Source organism: Melospiza georgiana, chromosome 4 (assembly GCF_028018845.1).
Source record: "Melospiza georgiana isolate bMelGeo1 chromosome 4, bMelGeo1.pri, whole genome shotgun sequence".
NCBI classification, from domain to species: domain Eukaryota; kingdom Metazoa; phylum Chordata; class Aves; order Passeriformes; family Passerellidae; genus Melospiza; species Melospiza georgiana.
Genome location: NC_080433.1, coordinates 27,733,203 through 27,760,407, shown reverse-complemented (window position 1 = coordinate 27,760,407; position 27,205 = coordinate 27,733,203). Strand labels below are relative to the sequence as shown.

Sequence of the window (27,205 nt, the reverse complement as noted above, 5' to 3'; positions counted from 1 at the left end):
GAACAATATGAACCATTAAAACAAACATTAAAGAAAGTTTGGTCTAAAAATACAGTTTAAGAGTGCCAGAAAACCCCCCAGCAAGGGACTGACTGGAGTAGTGTATTCTGGTTGGTAAGAACTAGAAGGGTGTTAATGTTCTGGGAGATTAAAACACACCCGTATATTTTAATAAAGGTGGTGTTTTCTTTTAACTCTAGCTAGTTAAGTTAGGAATCTGAGTAATTCTTGCACAATCTAGAACCTCTACTTGCAGGGATGGACAGATGTTAAATAAGAGTTCTCACAGTGTTCAGCAGCTTCTGAGCCTGCAGTGCAATTATTGTTAATAATCAGGCATGTAAGACTATATAACCAACACACAGTACAACAGACCTACAGAGGCTAGGAAATACAGAATTGAGGCTGAAACTTGCAATTAGGCGCAACATGTTCATGAACTGTGAGATCACTTAATAGTTACAGACACTCATCACAGTGCCTGGTCATGAAAGAAAGAGCTGATTGTGGTTCTGTCTTGGCTCTCGATTTCCTTACTTCTGTGGATGCAAATCAAACCTTCGGTGTGAAATGAGAATTTGTTAACATTCACTTTTCTTGTTTCCCCATTCTTTGATAAGGGGGGCAAAAACAGGGGGAAATAAATGTTTGATGGGATCCTAAGTTCCCACAGTAAAAATACTGTCTATAGTAATAACAAGGGAGTTTGGAATAAAACAGTAATAAGCATTTCCATTTTGTGTAACAGATTTAACATATATTCACAACATACAGTTACACCCACAGTGTAATCTGTGACTGCATTAAATGCAACAGGATTGCACAATGACATGTCTCAATTATTTTTTGGACAATAGATATAGCCAATATCTGGATTCAGGGTTTCTTTTGGGTTGAAGAGATGCCAGTTCAAACCTTGGACCAACAGCCTATGAGTTTGGGTTTTTTTAAAATGCTATGATAGAGATGCGAGAATGCATCTAGAAATTAATAAGGATTTTTTTTTATCTGCACATCTGTACTTTAAAATACAACATTTTATTAAATTATTTTCAATCTAAAGAAAGTGCTGTAAATAATGCAAACTCCTGAAAAATAGGAGTTTCTACAGAAAATACAGACAAACACAGACCTAGCCTCAGTGGATGCTAGTATGCTTCTCTTGGATTTAACAGAGCAAGTAAGTCAAATCTAGAGCTTTAGCCCCTACAGAGTGTTACTGATGAAGACAAGGACATGAGTTATTTGAGTAAGTAATCTTCACCCATACCAGCCACATCATTTCACAACAGGCTCTGCAGGTGTAGAGTTGGAAAGATCTCCATTGCTTGCTTTACCAGATTCTTCTACAAAGACAAAAAAAAAAAGAAAAAAAAGCATGGATGATGTTTAACACTGTATTTGAAACAAAACCCCTCAAATTCTAGCGTATACATATATATATATATATATATATACACATATACACATACACACACATATATATATTTTTTATATATATATATATACACACACACACACACATATATATATATACATATATGATGCTGATGTCCACAGGAACACCTTATGCAGTATTTCACAGTCAGCATGTGCAACCTGATCTCGCAGCACAAGACCTTTGAAGAAATTCCTATCTGGGGTGAAAGGTTCTTCAATCAGCAGTACTTGTCTAAAAACTACATATACAATGCTCACACATTTCAGAGTCCAAGTCCAAAGATCATGGTAGAGGGCATAGATATTATTACCATGTTGAAAACTCTCCACCCTGGTATGCATTTCCAGTTTTTCTCCCTGCAAAATACATTGCCTGGGGAACTGAACCAGTATCATAACAGAGAATATTTAACCTCAAATATAATTAGCTGATGTTCTCCAGTATGGTCTCCTACAAACTCCAGAGGAGCATGTCTATTCTTCCCACAATTCTTGGAGTTCTTTGAATTTGTTGATTTTTTTTTTCATGCACTGAATATTTATCTGAGCGACTTCACTGAATATGATCAAATATAAATTAATGCTAAAAGAATTTTTCTTTACAAACTGTTTTTCTAGTGCAGAAGAAAACTAATCTTTTTCTCCAGTGACTATAATCTCACAGGTCACTCGTGCCTTTGTCAGAAGTACAGTGGAGAATTATTTACCAATTCAGTTTTTAAGATACTACTGTTCCTTGAGTTTCTAAGTAACTTGTGACCAAACTGCATTTCTGTATCTTAATCCTTAGGAGCATTCTCATTTCTTTGGAAAGAATTTTCCCAAGAGAATCAGAATTCATGAGGGAGAATATACAACCAGGAACAGAAATGCAAAATACCAGTGTTACCTAGTCAAGAGACCACATCACAAATTAAGATCTTATCCTTTGAATATAGAATTCAATGGGAGAACAAGCATATCAAACATCTAAATATCTATAGTAACTGCATCATCTGCTATGTAAGTTGAAAGTCAGCCAGTACAAAAGGTGAAAACCACCACCTAAGGCTGTCATTGTCAACATTGGTAACTGAAGAGGTAAGGATGCTGAAGTTACTGAATTTAATATTACTGCAAGTATGCAATTCTCCCTGTACCAGGCTTTACAGCCCATTTTTTGTCAGCTGGGTCTTCTGTGGTGGTATATTTTTTTTCCCACACTCCAGAAGCCCAGCTTGGAATTCACATATTCCAAAGAAGGACTTCTTGAGCTGTTCTTGCTGAGTCTAAATCACCCATGACCACATAAACCTCTCTCATTAACCTATGAGCAAGAAAGCAGATATTAAAAAAAAACACTATTAAGGCACACAATCTCATTAGCCAAAATGATCTACTTATAGGATTCACTCACCTTCTTTTTCTTTCTTTTCCTGGCTTTCTTCTGCTGCAGTTTTATCTGCTCTGAAAAAAATTCTTGCACTACTTAGCGAGAAATAGAGGAGTTCAAATTCCTAAGGGAAAAGATAAAGAGGAGCATCAGTGTATCACAAATATGAAGACAAATATCAATGGGATTTTTCATTAGTATCTTAGGCTCCTAAGATTTCAGTATCTAAATCACTTAAATGCTCTTGAAAATCTTCCTCCTTTCATTCCTTATTCACACAAATTTTACAAAGCAAACATCAAATTACATTAAAGGGCAACCTAAGCAAAGCAGCATCACTGCAATAAATCTGTCAATGATCTACTGAGGCTGAAAATGAGGTTTGTAACAGCAGTGAGAACAGAGCAACTCGCCCATGGAAACTCATGCAGCCAATAGTTTAAACAACCACAAGCCTGTATGAACAAGGCTCAGCAATGTGTTTTTTTAACAGAGGACCAAACAGTGCACACTCCTGGGAACCATGACGGCATACAGAGCCTTATCTAGTCCAACAAGACATTACAGCATGTAATCATGGGTTGTAAAAGTAGCCATTGACAGATTTGTCCCATAGGCTTCTCCAATCAAGAGAGAGAAAGCACCACACCATAGATGAAACCTGAGCTGCTGTGCTCAAAAATTCAAATACACCTTTCCTCTATTTGATAGGTAATGCATCATTCATTATGCATCATGCAGCTCAGAATTAACACACAGGCAGCTCTGAGGGTTCACAGCATTATGTGCAATCCTTGTTATAAGAAGTTTAACCAAAAGATATTTTCTCCTATTTAAGCATTTATGGTTTAGTTGCATTAGCCTTCAAATTCCATGGGACAAAGAATTCCAATGAAACAGGTCTTCAAATATCACAAAAACTAATGGTATTCCCTCCAGGTCATACACCAAGTCTTTATGCTCTTTCTGCACTGTTGCTGTAGTCAGTGTTCAGGATTTTGCTCTCAATGTGTTCCATTAGAACAGTTACATGATTTGTAATGAGTAAGTGTTGAACTCAATACAGAACAGAAATTGTTACCAGAACACGTAACCAGGCTCGTGCTGTACCTGTAAACAAACTTCCAGTCGCTTGTGGGTAAGGTTCATAGTCTGTAGTAGTTTTTCATCTTGGTTAGTGGACTGTATGTTCTGTTGCTTAGCTACTGCTCTTATTTCCTTCACATACTTCTCTCTAACAGACTGGAACCAGTGCAGAGAATCAAACTCCTGGTACTGATCCAAAAGCTTCAGAATGTAAGCCACACCTAGTCATTAACAAACCATGTATTGAAATCAACATGCAATTAGCAAAACATTTTGTGAATGTCTTCAGTGGATGAACCTAAGTTAATATTTCCATGCAAATATAATTTAAATTGCTATAAACTTACAATTAATCTATCAGGAAAAATCACAATAAAGAACAAGCTTAAATTTTTTTAAAACATCACTTCTCCAAATACTTGCATTGCTTCTCATCTGGATGAGAACCACAAGCTTGGAAAGAAATTTGGAAACACCAATGTGTTAAAACTGTCTGCTCCCATACACACCTATTCCATGGTTAGGAAATTCTGACCACAACCATAACCCTCAAATCCCTTGTGCTGATGCAAAGAGAAATCCAAATAAATTATGGAATTTTTAATTATGGGAACAAAGTATAAACAAAACTTTTCTTGCAAATGTCCATTATGTTGGCTTACCCAAAGGTTAGTGAGAATGCTGAAACTTACCCATGGCAAACCCATCATCAGTGAAAGCTGCTCCACTTTTGTTCTTCTTATTCAACTTCTCCTTGCAACTGATTGAATGCTCCACAAAATTGAGGGTCTGAAAGAATGAAAGGCTGACTTGGAATCACAAAGAAACTCACAAATGTCACAAAGCATTGTCATACATGCTACTACAGTCTAATACAAAACATTTAAACACAGCCCTGATCTGACAAGACCTTTTTGAAGCAAGCCCTGGTGCAATGCAGACACTCACCAGGGGGGGAACAATGATGTAGAAGTTCCGCAAGTGCATGTTCTTCGTGCTGCGGAACTCAGGGGCAAACACATCCACCAGCATTTTGAAGTACTCTGTTCCCTCTGCAAAGTTCCGGGTCAGGTCACTCAGCACAGAGTCCAGCTGCCTGCAAGGGATGAGCAATGAGTTACCTAGTTCTGCTGAAAACCCCTTTGCTTACCCACCTCTTGGAAAACAACCCTCTCTTTGCCCTTTGCCAGTGTCAAGGATTTGGGAGAGTACCCTCCCTCTACAGCCCATTTGAATAGTGGTTTTTGATTTCATTGTCTCAAAAAAAGGCCTGTGAATAGAACACTTGCATCTTTTTTACCTAAGACCCTGAAAATCTTAACAATAGAGCTCGGGCACACAGTGAGGAAAGCTTGTTAGCTTTTGAACAACGATTTCTTCACGAAATCAGGTTCTAGGTCTATTACTATCAATGCTACTTCACATTTTCAAAACAACTGCTTCTATTTGCTTTGCTTAAAACAAATATTTTTGCATAAAGGCAGCAGAACTTTTAACACATACACACACAAACAACTAATAGCTGCATTTAGTAACATATAATGCCAATTTTCTCATCCCACCCCTGCCCCAGATCTCAAATGATGTTAGTGTACCTTGCTGCTTTTTGTGTTTCTTCTGAGAGACTTTCTTCTTTCACCAGCTCTTCAAAGTTAACAATATCTTCCAGATCAGGAACAAACCTGAAAATTTACTGTTTGCTAGGATTATGCTCATTGAAGTATCTACCCTAATTTATAATTTACTTAATTTAACCTTCTGGGCTTGAACTACTTAGTTCAAGTAATGTCATATCTGTCACACATTCTCATCCAAGCATTATTAATCTCATTTCCAAACACAAACACATCATCAGCTGTACTTCTGTTTTTACTGGGCTATCATCTCCTCCCTCTAGCACTGGATACTCTTGGTAACTCTATGTTTCCTACTATTCGCAAGAAAACTAACTATTCCTTATTGCGTAAAAGTTACTATGTTTTAATGACTTTTCATAAACACAGACAAAATCTGTACAGAAAAAGGTATGAAAGGAATGTGTTTTCCAAGTTCCTCAATGTTTGTATTATTTTTCCTTAACACATCCTTGAAATTATTTATTATCACAAATTGCTGGCTTATGGACTAATATCTTACTAATGTGTACATTCTATTAACTCTATTGCCATGTTTTTGCATGCTTTGATAGAAATTGTTTTATTTTTAGTGATTTATGTCCATGACTGTACAGTGTTGAATCCCAGCACTGTCTTCAAGAATTACACTTAAATGAAAGCATATAAATGGAGCTTTTCAAAATTGATGGGGAATAGGTAAGGGTTTAGGGAATATCAGCAAGAATAGAGAGCTAGGGGAAGAGAAGGAGCTAAGAGAAAAATGAACTATTTGTAGAAATACCTAATGGCACTACTGCAGCAGTGAAGTCCACCAGATCTTATCATTCGTACATAACCCAAAGCGTTGCCTTTAAAAACAAGAAAAAACAAAGAAGCAATTTATAATTACTTAAACACACACACACTCTGCATAGCTCCTATAGGCTCTGAAATGTAAATTAAAGTTGCCATGTAGTTCTGTCACAGAACTTGGCTCTGAAAGCTAAGTTAAGAGAAGTTAAATTGAACCCTGCTAACAAAAGTCTATGTAAAAAAATAAAAGAAAAATGCATCATCAAGCAAGGTTTTGTCCACTTCGGTACAAACTCTTTCCAGTGGGCACATTAAACAGTTGTAAGTTCAGATCAGTTCTGCACATTTACAGCATCAGTGGCTGAAAATATCATTGTCACATCATGCATCCCTCAAGGAGGATACTTCAGCTGGATATATGGCTCATTTTTGAAATACATGAAACTAAGCACTAATAGGTTTTTATTAGGAAATACACTCAACATGGGTAAAAGTCAGTTCCAAAACAAAGAAAAGAACTAAAAAGGGAACAGGAATCTATGCAAGCTATAACTGTATTTTAGATTAAGACATGTAAAGGCCATTTCTGCGTAAATAGGTGAGAGCATGTTCTTAGCATGGGACACAAGTGAACTATTTTCCATCTGAGTGGAAATAAATCTAGCTTTAGCCTCAGCTAAAAGGTCAGTTACTAGGTGATGAAGATCTCTTAGATTTAATAACATTTATAACACGTTAGATAGCATTTCATACCAATTTGACTTATGAGTTGTCTGAACTGGTCAAGATAGCTCTGGCCATCTGGAGTTATTCCAAGTTTTCTGATGCCACGGTTGAATTTATCTGCTCTTTCAAAGGGATACTAGAAAAAAAAATTTTAATTATTTGTAATAATTACCTACCCTTAGCAAAAAAGCTTTTCATCACATCAATAAAGTTCTATTTGAAATGTAGTTCTACGTCACATTTACAGCTTTTTTTTTTTATAAATTATAGACCTGCTTGTCTGTATTAGTTCCCAAGAGTCATTTTACTAAGTCACTTCTGCAAGTTGACAAGTTAAATAGTTTTACTTTGAAAAAGAAAGTATTCTTAAACAAATAAGCACTGGACACGTAAAGAAGCTAGCAGTCTATTTTATGAAATACATTGTCTCTCTCATTTTAAGACAATCTTCTAGGATGGAAAATCTCATTCCCAAATCCTGACATACTAGAATGAGTGCTACATGAATCATCATTTTGGATTCCATTCAAGTAAGCTCATTATTCAAAACTGAAAACTATTATGCATGAGTTGAACAAGAAGCAACCTTCAACAGACTACAACTCCATCAAATCATCCTTAAGCCACTGAGGAGAATGATTTTAGCCAACTCCAGATTTACACAGCACACAGAATGAAACAAAGCCCTCCTGAATACAGACATTGGTAACACTGCATTTTGCCAGGAGAAAAGCTGTCTCTTTGTCTGGGTATACACATTTGAATAATAGCAGGGTTATGGTTTGGTCACATGACAGTAGCACTTCTTTTAGAAAAATACTCTTGAGCCTTCAAAAACTACTATACCTTGTGATCACTTTGATCTTTGACTTCCCTGAAGAATCTGATGTCTTTGATAAGTCTGGATTTGATATGTTCATCATACATGAACTGGCTAAAAATGTAAAACTTTTTCCTCAAGAACTGGTAAGTGAAATTTACCTTGAAGGCAAGAAGAAAAAAATGTCAAATCAAAAAAGTTAACAAAGTAAAACAAAGACATCTAACACCCTGTTTTCACCACATGCCTGAGTAACTTCTAATGCAAGTTCTCAATTTACTTTAATTTCACTGTTTTAAAAGAATAAGGAAAAATGAATAAACATTCTCCTGGAAGGCCTATTCTCTTCCAGGAAAGGACCAAGGAACAAGGTCAGTATTTCAGTTGATCCCCTGCCCTACACAGCCATTAGTTTATCTGGAATACCCTGTAACTGCCCTTTTGAAACAATACAAAGATCAAGTGGAAACAGGCAGACACGATCAACTTCCTCAGTCTGTAGAATCTTCATAACCTCCTGACACAAATTTTTTACTTCCTCAAAAAGTTTTCTAAAGTACTTTCTTATCTCAATACTTCTCATGTCTGCCAAAACAACTTAACTCACCATCACAAGTGAGTAAATCTACATCACCAAAAAATAATGTTTGTAGCAGCATTTTTTGAGACAGTCCCCACTGTCCCAGTCTCAGAAGAAAAGTGAAAGAAATCATCAAAACTTTTAGTAATTTCCACTTCTGAAATAGTGACTTGAGAATGGGTTCAATATTTCAACCAATTCATTTTCTTTTTTTTTCCTTATTTGATAGAGCCAGAAGAATAGAAAAAAGGAAACAGCAACAAGGTAGAACTGAAGCAGCAGACTGAAAAGCACTGACCTGAAAACACCTTTGTCACTGTATCCAAATTTGAGAATCCCAATGACAAATTCCTGCTGTAGCAGACACAATGCACCTCTTTGCATTTACCTTGCAAAGAGGCAAATACCTTTGGCTAGTTAAAATGGCCACCTACACCTCAGACATCATTTAAAGCTTTGTAATAGGAACCCATTTTTCCAACAAGTGATCAGAGGTCTGTAGCTTTATTTTGCAAATTGAAAAGCTGGTATTTCTTAAGCATAACAATTACAAGAAGAACTTCAAAAATCCACATTGCATTTTTTCAAGATTTGCTTTAATAGAGAGATACTTTTGCTGCAGTTAAGTGTCAATAAGGAGAAAATCAGGCCATACTGTCCAGAACAGTCCAACCAGCACATCTATTTCTCCTTTGATGTGGTTTTAGATTGCTTCCTTAACATATAGGTAACTGGAAGTGATAACACTCAAAACATTGTGATTTGTGCCATATCCAAGAACTCATTTGTTTTATTAATTCATGCAGAACATTATTACTGCATTATTAAAACTGCATAACCAAATAAACTATTAGGAGATGCAAGGAGGAGGTTTTTGTGCACAATCACAAACAAATAACCCAACAGCAGCAGTGCAAAAGATACTCACGGTTGTGTTCATGATTCCTGTTCCGTGAGTTCGAATTGAGTTAGCGATGTGTCGGATATTGATGGTGTTCAAGTGTTTGTTATTACTTGTTCTTTCAATGAAGATCTGGGAGGCAGGGAGGGAAAATAAAGTTAAGTACTCAAAACTGGTTCTGTGATAAATTATTGATCAAAATAGCCCATATCCTGAGAGCAGCTGATAACTGGTGATTAGGGAAAGAACCAAGAAAATCCAGCATGGACACAATGAACTTTATTTAGTCAATTCTTCCAACTTCAACACAGCATTGATTCAACAATTCTGAGGCAGATGTTGCACTAAAGACTCCCATATCTGAGATTATATCCTACATTAAGAGGTCTAAATTCTTTTGGCACCTGTTTGCACTTTTGACCCCACATATACCACAGCAATGAGTTCCACTACTGAATTTTAAGCTATGAAAAAAGGTACTTATTTTCTTTCAGGAAGCTGCTCATTTTTGCAATGGGCACCTCATTCTCACACTGTGAGAAACCCCAAAGGTTTGTTCCCTGTCCATGTTCTCCATGTCATTCACCGCTTCATCTCTCCAATAAGCCATTTTCAGATACACATTTTTCAAGCTCAAAAATCATAACATACTTAGTATGTTCTTATAGAGCAGCCAATTATCCTTGCTGTCATCTGGCTTCCCTGGAAAACTGACATGCAGTGATCCTACTGGCAACACATTTCTAAAATATGCTACACAACATTCTCCAAAACCAAGCCATAGCATCCCCCAAGATGTTTTTCTAGAGCACCAATACCATTTTATAGCCTCTCACTATGCATGTTCTGCCTGGGTTTTTTTAAGCGTACTACACTCTGCATTTCGCAATCCCTTCAAATTGGAGCCAAATGCCAGGAAAAGTATGGGATATACCTTACCTGATTATTCAGATTGTAGAGGTAGCGGGATACAAAAACATGAATATTTCTCATGATTTCCAAAACATCCAGACCCTGAAACAATATTATTTATTGAGAATTACTATGATAAGACTTCTCAAGACCTCCTGACACACCTAACCACTAAGGTGCAGAAATACTATTTATGCAGTTATTTGAAGGTATTTTAGAAAGCAGTGTCTTACTTTGCAAAATGAAGAACCTCTTAACAATTTTTGTTTGGTGTCTGAAAGATAACACTTAGAGAAGAAAAAAGCAGCTCAGCCCATGTTTTAATATTTGCACTCCTGCCTGGCTTTTTCCAGCTTCCCCTGAAAGTAAGGAATTCTCCAGCCTATTCCACAAGATGGAATTAAACAATAAAAATTTAAAAATTGAGATGTATCTGTTTTCACATTCTAAAATATAGAATCTTGCCTTAGAGATTCCTACAGACATACAGATGTCTACAGAGAAATAAGCAACTAGCTAATTATCAGTACTGTTGACCCAACCTGTAAAAAATACTGAAGTTTGCTATTTAACAGTATAAATTTTACAACTGTTTATGCTATTTCCCCTAAGGAGTCCTTTAATTATCATTGTGCCTAGAGATGATGCTATTTAATTTATATACCCTATTTCCAGTTGTGCCAGGGATTTCATCACGCTTTTGAGGCTGGGGGTTTTTGAAGTGTGAGGTGTCTTTGTTGTGAAGTAAAGTTCATACCAGAATCAATGTTATGAAACCAATTTGTTAAATTGTTTAGTTCTTTGTAACAATGTGCTGATCAAATATGGCCAAGAGAAAATCAAAGCTGGAAACAGAAACTGATCTACAGCACTTCTGCGCCAAAAAAACAGCTCAAGTTTTTAGTTCTATGCAGTCTTTCAACTTAGGACGACACAGCCATTATGAACATTAGAAAAAAAGGGGCTGTGTTTCTAAGAGCCTTCACCAATGTGCTAACCTAAATGAGGGAAAGAAGCAAACTGTCAAAAATGTCCAAGATATTATAACTCCAGAAGGAAAGTCTCCAGAACTATGCAATATGTAGACCCTGTAACAGTGAATATCTTCACCACTAACTTGATGACTCCACAACTTTATTCTGAATGTCACCATGTTTAGCAGCTTTTAGGAGGTTCTAAATCACTCTCCTAGAATCTAATTCACAGGTGTCCCAAAGTCTTCCATCTCCAGCCTGTGAAATAATTTCTCTCGATGATCACTAAGCAAAAGCTAGCAATAAACCAGGGAGAAAGACCCATCACTCAAAGGTCATTCCAGACTTGTAACATTGAAAATTCAGTTTGCCAAACTGCTGACACTGAATTTTCAAGAACACTGTCTCTGGCTTTGCATACCCACTTCATTTCATTACATTACATTAAAAAAATGAAAAATTCAAGTCCAATATAACATTAATGAATATCAGGTGATCTCCAAAGGCAGATACAGATGCTGTCTCACAATTCAACCAGAAATTAAAGGTCACTTTTTCCAAACAGTTCTCTGCTCTTGGATACTTTCATTTCAGTGATTCAGTCCTATGACAGTGGAATGGTGGTTTAAATTCTATTCCTGCCCTGTGGGCACTGTACCTGCTCCAGAGTCTGGCTGGGAAGGTGAGCCTCAGTCATACTTAAACCATAGCGCTGGGTTGCCAAATTTCTCATCTCGCTGTAGGTGGCCCAGTCGTGAAGTGCTACAGTTGTTAAGTTGTAGAAGGTCTTGTCCAAATAATGAGTTACATAAGCTGTGAACACGAAGGATGAACTAAAATAATGCTATCTATTTAGTTAGGAAAGTGTGTAAAGAAGTGAAAAGATATACAAAGCCAAAGTATAAGAGATGAAAATAATAGAACCAAGCAAATGCATAACTCCTTACCTTTTATGTCAATGAACCGATTGAAAAAGCGTATTGGGTTCAGAAAGAAGAAGTGAGCCAGGTCCTTCATGCCAGCTCTGAAGGGGTTTCTGTCATCTAGCTTCAGGTGAGTGTGAACTGATAAGCGCAGGTCCTTTTCTATCTCTTTACACAATTTGTCCAGCAAGTGCTATTCAAAAAAGTTAAAAAAACAAAAACAAAAGGAAAACCCACCAAAACACCAAACAAACACACAAACAAATAACACACACAAAAAAAAAAGTCACGTTCAGTGTCCACTTACAATGCTCTGTTAGAAGAATCAACATTTCTCTCCACAGATATGTGTAAGACTGATTAAACTCATGAAGAAAGCTTTGCTTTGGTAAGGCCACACCAGTCAAAGAGAATAAATACTTGGGAACCAGAAAGATACTGATTTCCTGTGTTCTTGTTCTAGTACAAATAGCAAGAAAAAACTACCCAGCTCAGAAAACATAAAGGTTTACCTACCTAATGTCATTTTTTACATGCTTAAAACTTCCACATGCAAGTTTAACACAACTCAAGTATTCTCACTTCTCATTTTAAGGGGAACTAAGCTTAGGGCTATCTATCTAAATAGTAAGAACAAATTCAGTGAGGAAGAGTCTTGCAATAAGAAATTTGGTCTGATTTTCTGAATAATATGTAATGTTTTGTCTTGAACTAGTCAAATAAAAAGCATATTTCAAAGGTTAAAAACTAAGACTTGGGAAATCCAAATTTGCATTTTCTTTGTCAAATCTCCTTCATAATTCTAGATAATAATTCACTCAAGAGGGCATCTGTATTTACAGACCCTTCACTACTAAAAGCCATGCATGGAAACTAAGAACAGTAGCATTGATTTTAGGCATTCATCCAAACAGAAGCTAATCTGAAAAAAAGCACTCCTCTGTCTGCACATTCAAATCTATAACTGAGGTATTGTAAATTTACATAATTTAGAGTGCAGTATTTTCATATTCCCAGCCAACACAGATACCATTAAACATGAGTCTTAAATAACCAAAATTGTCAGTCAAACCAAACACTTTCCTATTTATTAAAACACTTCACACCAAAGTTCTCTGTGCTATTTTTACAGATCATATCAGATTTGCTACAATAGATGCTAATCTGAGCTAAAGATATTTCAAGCACAGTGGTGTGTTTAATTCCCAACCACAAAAAATTACCTCATTGAGCACTTCCATGATTTCTTTGTCATAGCATTCCAGAAGCACCTCATAAGATTCCAAGTGTCTTGCATACATCATAGCAGGTACACAGTCCCGTAGTGCACTAAACATATACTTATTAAAAAACACATATTATTAACAGACAGATATGTCACCAGCACCTCAAACAGAGTTCAAAGCTATCAAAAATCAGAACCACTAGTCTTCCCATTTTCATTAAAAACTGACTTCATAAACCCTACTGAAGTGTCCTGTACTTAATCTGAGGTATTATTTGCTACTGACTGGAAGATCCTAATTATCAGCTATTTCATCAGAAATTATTTGCACTTTATTTATTTCAGTACTATAGAACCTTGGAACAGACATTTGATTTTTATCAGGATTATCATGCCAAAGCCTGATTCACATCTGCAGAAAGCACACATTACTTCAACATGAGGAGAAGAGATGAGGGGTGGAAAAAACTACAGAACAACTATCTAACACAGAACCCCCTGAACACAGTGATAAATGCTTTAGAAATATGTAACCACAAAGAGGAACAAAGACTTTTAATGTTCAAGTCTAGCTGGTGTTCATTTCAAATTAAAATGAAGAGAGAAACAAAGAGACAGACACAGAGTCAACAATAGCAACCCAAGATTTTTTAAAGAAATCTAATAGATTTAGAACAAATATTGCTTTTATATCCTCCAGGATGAGAAGAAATGTCTGACTCAGTAGTAGTCAGGGATTTGCTTTTTGAGCTCTTCATTTAAGAGCTTCAGTCTGAGGTCTATCATTTATTCATCTGAATCTGTCACAACAATTTTAACATTATTACTTACATGTAGTCTAGCAGAATCCACTGCATTTTCATAGACATCATCTAAATAGATTGGAAAGACAGCTCGATGCCAGTATAAGAAACAACAGTCACATTGTGCTTGAACTCTGGAATAAAAGTTTAATTGTTAGACACAGATTTGGAAGAAACCATTCTTCTAACACAGTGAGTGTATTTAAACTAAAGACAAGTGCATTTCAAGCCTAAGTTTTACACCATTACTTTAATGTTCCAGATGCACTGACCATCAGAAGAAAGTTCTTTATTAAAGAACTTTTTTTTTCCACTAGCCTATTTATAAATCAAAGGTACTTGCTTTTGAGAAAAAGTTAACTCAGTCTCTGAAAGACTTAAATCTTACATTACAGCAAATTCCTAAATAACTGTTGTCTTACTACATGCAATTAATAGCCTAGAGATCAAACATATTTTTAAATTTCTCCTGTAAGTCAAAGTCCTCTCCTGATAAATTCCTGGGATAAATGCAGACAGGTTGTATCTCATACGTCAACCACCAAGAGAGCCCGTATTGGCCTTATCCCAGGCAGAGCATGAGCCCGGGATCTCTGTCCCCAGGGGCACAGAGTGCCAGAAATTAGCTCGCTTAGACCAAGACGCCGCGGGTCAAACTGCCAGCAAGCAGGGTGAGATTCAGCTCTTGTAGTGATTAGCCAGCTCATAAGATTTCAGCTTGCTGCTGGGTAAGTTTGCCTTTGGCTCGAGGCTCCAGCAGATGGAGAGAGATGAGAAGGAAGAAGACGCAGGCTATTACACGAAGATGGCTTTATTTGGGGAGTCCATGAAGGGTCTCAGCTCTTCTTCTTCTAAGTTAGTAGGGGTACAGTATGCTACTTTTATAGCCTTGGCCAGAACGCAAGCTTCACCAATGGCAAAGGGTTAGAGGGACCATAAAGTGACCAATACAAGCTTTTTCCTTAAAAGGGTATAAAGATAGGCTCTGAGTCAGGGGGTCAGAAACTTCTCTGCTGCTGTGTCAGCATTCCTATTGTTAAATCCTCCATGGTGCCTTTGCTAAACCTGTGGGGTTTACTACAAACCACTAAAGATGTTTGTCTCTCCCCTAAAAACTGCACGGAACCCAGATATCCACCTGGCTTACAAATGGCCAGCATGATGTAGCTTGAGTGTGCACAGAAACTACAGCAGCAGTAAAACATGGTTCACATGTAAACTAGCAGCCCAATCTCCCAAACAGACTGATACTAACTCAGAAATTTTGGAGTTGGGTTAACGGGAACACTTCAGATTGTCATAAAACCAAGTCATCCAAGAAAGTCGCAGAATTTCTAAACAATCAACAACCAGGTGAAATATAACTTGCACAAAGACAAGTGAGCTTCGGGCTTAACTCTGTAATTCTTTCTGTTCATTCCTGGTCTAAAAAACATGCAAAAATCACTACCAGCATGCAGAGACCAGATTTTATCATTCACACAGTGAGGATCCACCACCCCCAAGACACTATGCTACCTTCTATATACTGCTGTCATTGCTTACCTCTCTGTAAGTTCACTGATCAAGTCCAGTTTTTTCAGAACTAACTGAAGGGGAATAAGTTCTTCATCTTTAAATGTTTTCTGTAGAAATGAAGAAAAAAAAAAACCCAAGAGATCACAAGCTGATACTTTTTCATAAGACACTCCACCAAACAAATGAAGGGCTGGCACAATGATGGCACTTACCATCTGTGTTCCCACACTCAGTGCAAGGGAAACAATCAGTCGCCTCTGTTTTGTGCTTGGCCCATTGAGGGTGTTCTCAGCCAACACCAAAGCAGAGAGGACATCCAGGCGCTGCTCACTGTACTTTCTATCAGAAATCACCCTTTTCTTGATGACAAAAAGACATAGAAATTCAAAGAAAAGTTACCTAAGCCTAAAGGCAATAGCTTACTACTTCTTCCCAAAGCTTGCGGACTAGTCATAAATTGACTATTTCTGCAAATATATTTTGTGAACAGAGTTAACTGAATCCAAATTCACTTGCTCTGCCAATTCAGTGATATTACCTGTCTATACTCTTGGAATATGTGCAGCCAACATGAACATAGTTTAAGTCATACTAATGGATCCTTCTATTTACCAACATTTGCCTTTTAACATATTTTCTGATAAGCAGTCAAAATATCAAGACCTGTTCACACAAGTGTTTAATATCCTTCAGTGCAAAAGTTTTAACATATTTTTCTTAATTTAAAAATAATTGCAATGTAATTACAGCTATAATTTGAAATGTTTATGAAAGATATATATATATACATATATATATATATATATATATACATACATGAAGCGTTTGAAGATATACAATTTTTCTTAGTGACTTTGAAGTTTGGAAACTCCTCAGTTCAATTTATATATCTGTATATAAATTTTTATAGATACAACTATTTTTTTGCTTACCCTAGAAAATATAGAGATGCCAGATACATAAATTGAGATTACAGTCAAATAAAAAGGAAATTTCATAGCTGCACCAGTAACAATAGCACATATCCTTTGTAACTCTGTGACTGAATGTGATGAAGAATAAAACCAATGAGTAATACATCAGAACAGGCATACTAAAGTCTCATTTTTCCCTTTGACCTGAATTCTGAAATTCAAGGTTTGACAAGCAAAAGAAATTATTTTATTTCCCAGTGAAACAGAATTTATTCCCACAGTAGGCTGCTGTAAGCCATCACGTACTGCTATTTTGCCAAAAAGACAAAGATTTAAGTAACAGCCTGCTTGCTTAGCCCAGCAACAGATTGCTTTATCAATGTGCATCAGAAAAGACGTAAGCAAAGGTCAGCTTGTGAAAACTCACAAGAAATAAAATCTAAAAACAACAAAAGAAGAAGATAACAAGAGATGCAGCAGCTTAGAGGAAGAGGGGAACCATTTTTTAGTCAAAAAACAGGTAATCATCTATGCTGTACAGTTTCCTAGGAAAAAGCTTAGAATGACTGGAAAGCTTATATATCTCTGGATTATGATAGAGCATTACACTACACATGTAGAAAAAATACAAAAACCACTTTAAATTAAACTTAATAGTTTTTAAAATACTTAGGGAGATTAATTATTATAACTTTGATTACATACCTTGGCCACAGAGATAGAGAGAAGAGCCTGATACTGCAGATGCTGAGTGATGTGCGTCACAGAGTCTGCCACAACCATGCTTCTTCGGTAAAACATATATTCTATTGCCTGAAGTCAATCCCAAAACACATTAGCTCATGTAGCTACCAAAATTGCTGCCTTAGGAATCTGGCTTTATGCTGTGTGACTCATCCACACTGCAAATACAGACTCTTTCAATTTTGTAACGTGCTGTTACTAGCAGTTACAATTAACCCTTAGAAACCAAGAAAATAAAACTATTTATGAGCATTAAAAAGTTTCAGGACTGATTTAAGTTTTGTTTTTTGGTTTTGGATTTTTTTTCTGTTTTGTTCACCACTGCTTTCTGAAGTTATCATGAAAAAGAGTATCTTCTTTTTGGAAAAACTACCAGGAGAAACATGAAGTGCCACATCTGGGGAGGAACAATCTCCCATACACGAGTATATACCAGGAATCACCCAACTGGAAAGCAGCTTGGAAGGAAAGAACCTGGGGGGGTCCTGGTGAACAGCAGGTAGAGTGCAAGGCAGCAATGTGCCCTTGTCCCAAAGAAGGCCAACGGTAGTTTTGGCTCCACTGGACAACACTTTGCTGGCAGCTCGAAGGAGGTGACCCTTCCCCCTGTTCAGCACTCATGAGGCCACATCTGGAGTCCTGGGTCCAGTTCTTGGCTCCTCAGTACAAGAGAGACATGGACACACTGCAGAGTCGAGCCAAGGGCCATGAAGGTAATTCACAGACTGGAGCACCTCAAATGTGAGGAAAGGCTGGGAGAGCTGGGACTGTTCAGCCAGAGAAGAAAAGACTTGGAGGGGGATCTTGCCATTGTACATAAATACCTGGAGGGAGGGTGCAAAGAAGATGGAGCCAGGCTCTTGTCAGATGTGCCCAGTGACAGAACAAGGGGCAATGAGCACAAACTGAAACACAGGAGTTTCCCTCTGAACATCAGAAAACACTTTCTTACTATGAGGATAACCAAGCACTGTCACAGTCTGATTGGCCAGAAAGGTTGTGGAGTCTCCACCTTTGCAGATATTCAAAAGTCATCTGGACACAGCTCTGGACAACTGGCTCTACACGTCTCTGCTTGAGAAGGGATAGCTGGACCAATGATCTCCAGAGATACCTTCCAACCTCAAACATTCTGTGACATCAGCTAAGGAAGTCAGTTAGAAGCTATGGAAAAAAACCAAACAAACGAACAAACCAACTCAGTCCTAGCCTCCCTAATCTATTCTCTAACCAAACCACTCTCAAACAAGAGGTCATGCATGCAAAAACACTTCTCATCACAGTTTTTTTTTTAATATGGGATGTTTGGTCAATGTTCTCTGTATTTCCTACATGAAAGAAGTAATTTTCATCCAGTGACCTACCTTCAGAAGCTCCACAAGTCTGCACAAGGCTTTTACTGAGGTTTTGGTCATAGGTTTTTGCATTGACATGTAAAGATTCATTGTTGTTTTAATGATGTTGCTAAGACTGTATGCATAAAGAAAACCCTAAAAATAAAATGAATACAAGGGGAAAAAAATTAAAAATCTGTTTTTCCACATGTCAATAAAGTAAGTGTCCTCTGTTCCATTCCATACATGACAGCTAATCTTTGCCTTTGCACAACAGAGAGCCTACCAGTCCACTAATCAAGCCTGGGATACCAAAGCTGAATGAGACCCTTTTATTAGCAGACACCATGAAACTGCCTATGACTCATTAGATCATATATTAACATCTTCTAAAGCCATTCCAATTAAACACAGTTTAGTGAATCAAATAATCACAGAGCCTCAAAGGTCTAATATCTTCAGTCTATCGTAAACCAACCCATCAAACAATTTCCATCTCCCTAAGAAATATCCCATCACAAAAAACAATCTAAACCTTCCAGATTCTGTGGAACAAATACACTGACAGTATTTAGACAGTTTTACACTTTCTAAATAGAGATGTCCATCCCATAATAAAGATACCAATCATTTCGACATCAATATATGCTAAGCTGTAAAATGTTGATTATATACAACATGACAAACAATTATTAAACTTACTTCAAAGAAGAAGCAGTAACAAAGAAGAAAAAACTAAAAAGGGACTAGGAAAATACAGTAAGTGGTGTGGCAAACTCAATTCAGTATGGAGCAAAATTTTAAGTCCACTGCAACTAATTCAAATGTAAAAAACACAGATCCTGGTACATGCCTATCTTTAGCTAAAGGAGACTCAAGATCATGCCACTTTCACACACCTATTCTCATCAAATTTCTGTCAGAGAGATAGATACTTATAAAAAATAGCAAAAAATAAATTAAGAAATAATAAAGATTACTGTATAATAATTAAGATGCTGTTTGTAGGCAAAAATACCCCAGCTGTCTTGGAAGGTAGTAAGATTCTTACCATGTATCATCACTAGGCAAAGCACAATGAAACAACACAAAACCTTTACTGGGAGTATGTACTGTCTTAGATAAAACTAAATAGACACTGGTTCAGTCCACTGTAAGTACCTCATGACTCAAAAGGAAAGAAACCCAAAACCTTTACTACAGAGAAGGTTAAGCTTTCTTGATTTCCTGTGTCGAGAAAAATCCAAAATTCTAGCCACTGAATATTTAGTCAGATTCCCTCTCCCCACATTCTTTATCAAAAGATCTTTTACAGATTTTCTTGGAAGAGTACTGGACATTAAAAACTTTATAAGAATTCCAAAACTGTGACATTACACATCAGTGATCACAGAGCTCCTGTGATTTCTTTTTATGTTCAACAACTTGCACCAAAACATCAGTTTGCTGCATCACCACATTAAAAGATTGCACACCTGGATGAAGACATTGCAGCGGTTAGAAAGATCTTCAGAAAACTTTGTTGTGCGCTGCTCCTTGGACAAGATAGATTCCATTTTTGTCATCCACGAGCTCACAAAAACATAATATGACTGCATATCTCTGGGGAAGGAAACAGAGAAAGTTGCTCACTTCAAGTAAGAAGATTATGAAGATTTTCTTTTTCTTTCCAAACCTTTCCCTTGCAGGGGAAATATTCTAAACCTTCAGTCCCCAAAACAACTCACCTTCCCTAAAGTATCAGAACCCTATACTCATTTACATTTAAATTCTCTACAGGTAAGGATTAGTTAGTCTGCCAATTATGTCTATACAATGAGTCAAAAATAATCTACTTTTCAAGAGAACACATGGCCCTGTTATGCATATACCACACTTCCTTAAATTAAAAGACTACATAAAACTGTTAGAAAATGCTTTAAACACTAGACAGAAAAGTCCAACACTGGTGCTACTTTTTTTCACCCCAGTTCAAATTTTTGCTGCTTACACAAACACACACACACACAAACAAATACAATTTGTGATTACATCAATGCCAGACTGGACTGTTTTTAAGTAACATAATTCCACAGAAGTTCATCTGTGTGAATTACACTAGTTTTAATAAATGGTTAAGTAGAGTTAGAGAATTGCGACACTGTAATATAACTTCTTCCAGCAGTTGTAGTAGAAAAGTATTTAGGTCATTGATGCTGGGAACAGTCCAATTATCAAAGGCAGTGCAAGGATTTGTAAACAAGCAAGAAAAAGTTATTTGCACAATTCAAATCAGCAGATGCAAAACCTGGATTTTATTAAAATATTCTCAAAATTGTGTGTAAAAAGTAAGGCAACAAAACTGGGGAAGGAGCATAAGGCCTGCAAGGGAGCTGAGGGTGTTCTCCCTGGAGAGCCAGGGAGACCTCACTGCTCTCCACAACTCCCTGAAAGCAGATTTTTGTGAGGTGGGGTCTGGTCTCTTCTCCCAAGTAACAAATGACAGCCCAAGAGAAAACTGCACAAGAGGAGGTTTAGATTAAAGATTAGGAAAATTTCTTCACCAAATGGGCTATTAAACATTGGAACAGGCTGTCCAGGGAAGGGGTTGGATCACCACTGCTGGAGGCATCTAAAAGATGTGCAGATCTGGGCCCTGGGGACATGGTTTGGTGGTGAACTTAGCACTGCTGAGTTATAACTGGTGATCCTTCAGGCCTTCTCCAAGTTAAATGATTCTATGTTTCTGTGAAATGTATATGAATACCAAGATGTTTTTCTGAACTTCTTCTTAATCTTAAGAGTTGTACCACTGCCCAAGACCAGAAGCAAAGCAGCAGTGCAATTATGCCCTACCTAGGAATTAAAGCCCAGGAAAGAATCAGGGCTGGGAAAAAGTGGGTTGAAAAAGAAAGCAGGGCAGAATTGAAAATAATCTGTCAGAGAATCAGGCACAGAGCTGCCTTTTCCCCCCTTCCCTCCTCTGCCTCCAACTCAGTTCTTCCAGCTTGCTTATTGGAAGACAAAGTGCAAAACCTAAGTTTTTATTGCCATTCCACAGACCCCAGTTTGCACTTTCTTGTTTTGTTCTCAAACATACCAACCTTAGCCCTGTTATCTTCCTATGCAGGACACTTGTTCTTAAGACTAACAGCTAAAAATATTCCATCTCATCTTTAAGCATATTTTAGAAGACAATGAAGTGAGCTACACACTACATGCAGAACACAAAACAAGAGAGGCTTTCTTCAAAAACAGATAATTTCAAAAACCATTAAACAAGCAATAAAAAAGTCACAAAGAAAGAAAACCTTGCAAAGAAAGTATCATCACCAAGCAGAGGAAAGCTCCACTGTAAGTCTACTAGCAACTTACCTCCATAAACACATAGAAAGCAGAGAGCCCTAATAGAAAACAAAACAGCCCGCCCAGGTCACTAGACACTAGTTTAAAAAACAAAAGGGAATTTGAAAATATAGAAACAGAACTAACTGAAACAAATATTTAGAACTGCTAGGAACATTGCTATTTTGGTGTAATAATACATATTTTTCTGAAAGCATGACATGAAATGCAGCTTAGTTTTGACCAAAATTTTTGCACCAACCCTAACACACACACACACACACATACACTGCTGCAGTGAAGTGGAACAAGTGACTAACACCACTGAGAGACACCACAGAACATGCTACTACACCGAATGAAAAAGCCCAAGCCCACGTGCTCAAAAATTATTTGCCAAATAGCATCATGAGGCAGTATTAAGATTCATACTTGGTAAGTGACTGTGCCCTCTGCTGTAGAAAGTTCTCCCTTTGTGTTTTAACTGTATGAATACTTTTCTTGTCCAGTAGTTTGGCAGCAGATGGAATCTTCTGAATCAGAAAATTGTCAGCAAACCAGATAATGTTAGCTGTTAATGTAATGGCTGGTACCTGGGAAGAAAAAAAACAAAGGAGGGGGAAATACTACCAAGTAGCAATAAACACAATTAAGACAGTTCAGTTTATTTCTGTGTAACTGTTTTCTACAGAGTATTGCATTGATATTAAAAAAGTTCCCCTGGATATTCACTAAGGACACCATGGGCAAAATTATAACCACTCTCAGTGATTCTAAACAATATTAGACAATTTAATAATTTCTTCATACCATCCAATATGAAAACATCCCACTCAACTTTGCATTTAGAGGTCTTCCAAAACAAATGTTTCTAGTCACAGTCAAAACCCAAAGCATTTATTCAGCACCAGAGTATTCATAACTCAAAGAGATTCTTGTCTTCAGTGCCATATTAATCTTGAGAAGAAAGATTGCAATAGAAATGGTAAGTTTATTTTACCTTGCTGCTATGTGAGTGCACCAATTTTAGACCATCTTTAAAAGAAAATAGCAGGGGAGTATTATAAAAGGTGGAAAATTTTTAACTCCGTTTTCAGATGTTTTTGTGTTCTTTCTTTTCCCAACACTGTGCTACACTATGTAACTCAGGAAATTATCTACTTCATTACTGAAAGACAAAAGAATAAAGCACTTACCTTCTTACAGACATCCAACAATGACTTATAAAATTTCTTGTCTACAGTCCGAAAAATCTGAAAATGCAATACAAACAGGCCACAGATGCCCACATATTTATCTCTCTGGTCAATTTCTGAAGGTTCACCTGAAAAATACACCCTTGTGAATTTTACTCCCACACAAACAATATAAACAATTTGAGAAACAGTGAAGCTGTCTGTCTGGAAAAGCATGAGCTTGCCTTACCAAGTTTGGCTTCGACATTTGAGAAAGATGTACGAAGAATATGAGCAAATTCTTCAGCAAATGTGCTGTTCTTTGACACAGACACTCCACCATTTAAAGAATCAAACTGTTGCTCTATACAGGCCTGAATAAAAAGGTGGGGGGAAATATCAATATATCAAGATAATGCCATGAGTTTTGGACCTTGAAAGAGTACTGGTTTTCAAGAGAATACTGGAAGAGCACACCGATTTAACACTAACCTAAAGTAAGCCTTAACTTTTTATGACATACATATTCTGAACTATGACATACATACTCTTAACTATGCTTACATTTTTAAATATAAAACCAGAAAATATTAAAACACTCTTACAACTTGACATTCCAAACCCCATTTTATTTATTTTCCCATTTCCTTTAAGGAGCATTTTTAAAGAAGCCATTTGATGAGCTAGGGCTAAGAAACTAGTTGCATATTTTTATTATCACATTATAACCTGTTACTAACTGTCCTTTAATCAATATTATCACACAAGTCACTTACAGGATGTGGCTCATGGCTCATGGCCTTGCAGCATAAAATCACACTCTACTGCTGGCAGTTTAAAAAAGCTCCCAAAACCTCATGACAGTCAAAAAATAGAGACACATTCCATAATTTACAAAGAGACTAGAAAAGTCTTTATTAGAACTGCATCTAATATTTTTAATGAATTTTTGTTTGTAAGAGGCATTTGCAGGACAGGAGAGGAAACTTCCTGAATAAATTCCAGTCAAATCGTATTGATGTCTCAAACCTATAATTAAGTCTTTGTACTTAAACAGCATTAAGGAAATACAACATGAAAAATGGATAGCTGGTAGCATTGTCCTTTGAAAGAATAAGCCAAACTGTGCTTAATTATTTACCTACAATTTCCTTTTGAAGATCGAAACAATTTTTTCCTAATGCCATTTAAGATGTAATGGCACCACTCAAGCAACTGACTCTGCTTTGAACAGGTTCAACAACATTATCATCTGGCCACTATGCCACAACATCCCATTTCAATGTCTGTAATATACACCACTTTTCTAAAGAAATGGGTTCTTGTATGAATTTAATAAAGTTTAATTTAACTACACAGAAAATGTAATGAAATCCTTCTCATCCACCTGTATTGCTGAATGATCCAGGGGTATGTACCACCACAGTGGTCTCTAATGACAGGTCATACTCAACATATTTTAAATTTTAAAGATTATTGTGGAAACTAATTAATTTGCAGCTAAAATAAAGACCTATGCTATGTAAACCTGCTCACTATTATGCGGACAAAGCAGAATTCTGATAATACACAGTCCTAATGCCAAGCTGTCCGTGTTTCTCTAGTTCAGCAAAACAGTCAGCATTTACTGCTATCATTCAAAGCTTGGCACAGTTCAAGCACACGAGAAGTGCAAGAAAGGCTCTGTTGTATGATCCTTTTTTCTCCCAGGCACAGATCCAAGAGCCAAATTCACACATCACTGTGACTGGAACAAAACCAAAATACAAACAAACTAACCATTCTGAAAAGAGTCTTGCTTTCACGTAAGCTTCCTTTATCATGCTGCGGAATATGAAGTTCATTACCTGAAATATCATTCCATCAAGTAACTGGCATTCCAGTTTTAACAGCAATTTTTCAAATGGCTTTAGCTTATCTTCTTGAATCCCAAACTTAGAAGGGTTATGATGGACAGATTTTAGCAGCCTGTAAGGGGTAGATGTGGAACACACACATGCAGCACACTTAAAACATCGTCACAGTTTTATCATATCCTGCACTATTTTGATAAGACGTTTTAATTCCCCCCTCCTGCCCCTAGCAGCAACCCCAAAATAAAAGAAAAACCACAAAAACAAACAAAAACCAAACAAAACAAACAAAAACCCCCCACACAAAAATCAAACCAACAAATAAAAAAACCAACCAATCAACCAAAAAGAAAGCCAAAAAACCCCCCAAAATACACTCAGACTGTATAAACAATTTGCATTTGAGTAACTACTTGGGTTTTCAAGGACAGAGTTAATATTCCACTAATTCAGCCACCTTTATAATTGCTGACTCTTCAGCTTTTACTTAAGGTACCATCCCTTTTTAAAGCTCTATGCCCATTCCCATGATCAATATGGACAGGGATAGTCTTAGCTCAGTTCTTTACACAACTAAATTTCTTACTGAATATTCTTGAAATCCCACCAACTATTACGTTATTTGCCAAGATGCCTACCCTGAACTGAAAATGCAACACTCATACTCAAACAGACAAAATATTTACTGGTGCCTTTAGAAGGACACTGTGGGAGCTTAGCCCTGCTCTTCCACAAATTTCTGGAGAGACTACCAAAATCCATGTTCCCACGCTGACTTTCTTGGAACACAGACAGATGCATATGCTTTTATGGCTTAATTTGTGGGAGTATTTTTCACATCGGAGACACACCTCTTATACATGGTCCAGTGATCTTTCAGTGTGGCATGATTGTCAATTATTTCATCCAGAGTTATCAAGATTGTGAGCAACTCTCCTAGATGCTCATACATTGCCTGTTCGTGAAGGAAAAAAAAAAGAAAGAAAAGGACTGTAATTATTAGAAAGTTTACTGCAGTCATACGAGGCACATAAAATTTCAGTTCCTTTCAATGCATTTTCAGCCAACAAGATATCAGCTAGACAGTTAAACAGGAGAAATTGTGGCTTAGCAGCTTAAAGATTTGACTTGTAGTGACACAAGAAATATTAAAGGGATGTCTGCACACAAATTAAATTCCTTGATCTATCTTGACACTGAAGATGCAATTTTTTAAATAGTCTATATGCCAAGGCACACATTGCAATAAAGGTGCATGCAAACACTTTGTTGTTAAGATATCTAGAATATGACAGACATGGAGACACCAGGCCTTCCCATACAAAGGTCAGAAAAAGCTGATTAATAAAATAAAACCTTTAAATTGAAAGCTGTTCTCTAAAGTCACTTTCATGCTGTCTTTCTCAGGATTAATCAAGACCTATATATATTCACATAAGCAAAAGGGTTCCAAATCATTCCCACCTGAAAATGAACTCCAGATGTCTCTATAATTTTAGGTGCATTCCTGTAAATAAAATCAGTATTTTAATGCCTTTTTAATCCTTAGAACAGATCACATTTATCAGTTCTGTATCATGGTGTGTTCTCTGTGTTCTGGGTACATTTTTCTTCATTAACATAGTAACTTCAGGAAACAAAAGAACATCAAAACCTGATGAAAAGTATATACTGTTTGAAATCTGTATGCTCTGATCAAATTTAAAACTTTATTTTTAAAGAGACAGCATGTGACTGGTTGAAACCACCAAGTGTATTCAATGCACAGGTGTGTCAGCAATTCCCACTTTAGTTATGTGAATAGCCTTTACACACCCAGAGAATAAAACCACTTTGTATCTACTCAAGCCATGTCCAAGCGACACATCCAACACCACACAGGAAGTCTGCCTTGTGCTGTGGTATAAGTCAAAAATAAAAGCAACAAATAAAACTGAGAAGAATGATGCTATCCTGTTGGGGGATGGGGAAACAATTGAGAGTCCTGCAGAGGTATTCAAAGCTAACTCCAACAATCCTGTTCAGAACTAAACCTTCCTCACAGTTTTCAAAGGAGCTAAACCAAACATCCCTTACCAAGCTAAACTTCAGATGTTAAAACCATGGCTGTTCTGTGAAAAATATATGCCAAGATTTACATTTTCAAATTAGACTGTAGAAGTGATTTGATTTT

General features: G+C 36.8%; 1 protein-coding gene across 2 annotated transcripts in view; it reads right to left on the bottom strand.

Moving 5' to 3' along the window:
• The window catches only part of WASHC4 (WASH complex subunit 4), a 39,485-nt gene that overhangs the window by 1,691 nt on the left and 10,589 nt on the right, over positions 1 to 27,205 (bottom strand). Inside the window, exons 8-33 of one of the 2 annotated variants that reach the window (XM_058021894.1) lie at positions 26,497 to 26,539; positions 25,884 to 25,987; positions 25,027 to 25,147; positions 23,430 to 23,553; positions 23,201 to 23,328; positions 22,437 to 22,597; positions 20,156 to 20,282; positions 18,711 to 18,836; positions 17,308 to 17,415; positions 15,901 to 16,047; positions 15,716 to 15,795; positions 14,199 to 14,304; positions 13,366 to 13,482; positions 12,167 to 12,335; positions 11,878 to 12,032; positions 10,273 to 10,347; positions 9,361 to 9,465; positions 7,879 to 8,013; positions 7,060 to 7,168; positions 6,296 to 6,362; positions 5,494 to 5,580; positions 4,847 to 4,994; positions 4,591 to 4,687; positions 3,923 to 4,119; positions 2,837 to 2,936; positions 1,271 to 1,346 (exon numbers count right to left, since the gene is read on the bottom strand). In XM_058021894.1, the coding sequence (XP_057877877.1) occupies positions 1,279 to 1,346; positions 2,837 to 2,936; positions 3,923 to 4,119; positions 4,591 to 4,687; positions 4,847 to 4,994; positions 5,494 to 5,580; positions 6,296 to 6,362; positions 7,060 to 7,168; positions 7,879 to 8,013; positions 9,361 to 9,465; positions 10,273 to 10,347; positions 11,878 to 12,032; positions 12,167 to 12,335; positions 13,366 to 13,482; positions 14,199 to 14,304; positions 15,716 to 15,795; positions 15,901 to 16,047; positions 17,308 to 17,415; positions 18,711 to 18,836; positions 20,156 to 20,282; positions 22,437 to 22,597; positions 23,201 to 23,328; positions 23,430 to 23,553; positions 25,027 to 25,147; positions 25,884 to 25,987; positions 26,497 to 26,539 (3,004 nt within the window). In that variant the 3' untranslated portion in view covers positions 1,271 to 1,278. Of the gene's footprint in view, positions 1 to 729; positions 1,347 to 2,836; positions 2,937 to 3,922; positions 4,120 to 4,590; positions 4,688 to 4,846; positions 4,995 to 5,493; positions 5,581 to 6,295; positions 6,363 to 7,059; positions 7,169 to 7,878; positions 8,014 to 9,360; positions 9,466 to 10,272; positions 10,348 to 11,877; positions 12,033 to 12,166; positions 12,336 to 13,365; positions 13,483 to 14,198; positions 14,305 to 15,715; positions 15,796 to 15,900; positions 16,048 to 17,307; positions 17,416 to 18,710; positions 18,837 to 20,155; positions 20,283 to 22,436; positions 22,598 to 23,200; positions 23,329 to 23,429; positions 23,554 to 25,026; positions 25,148 to 25,883; positions 25,988 to 26,496; positions 26,540 to 27,205 lie in introns of those variants that run through there. The other variant, XM_058021893.1, reaches the window with a different exon arrangement.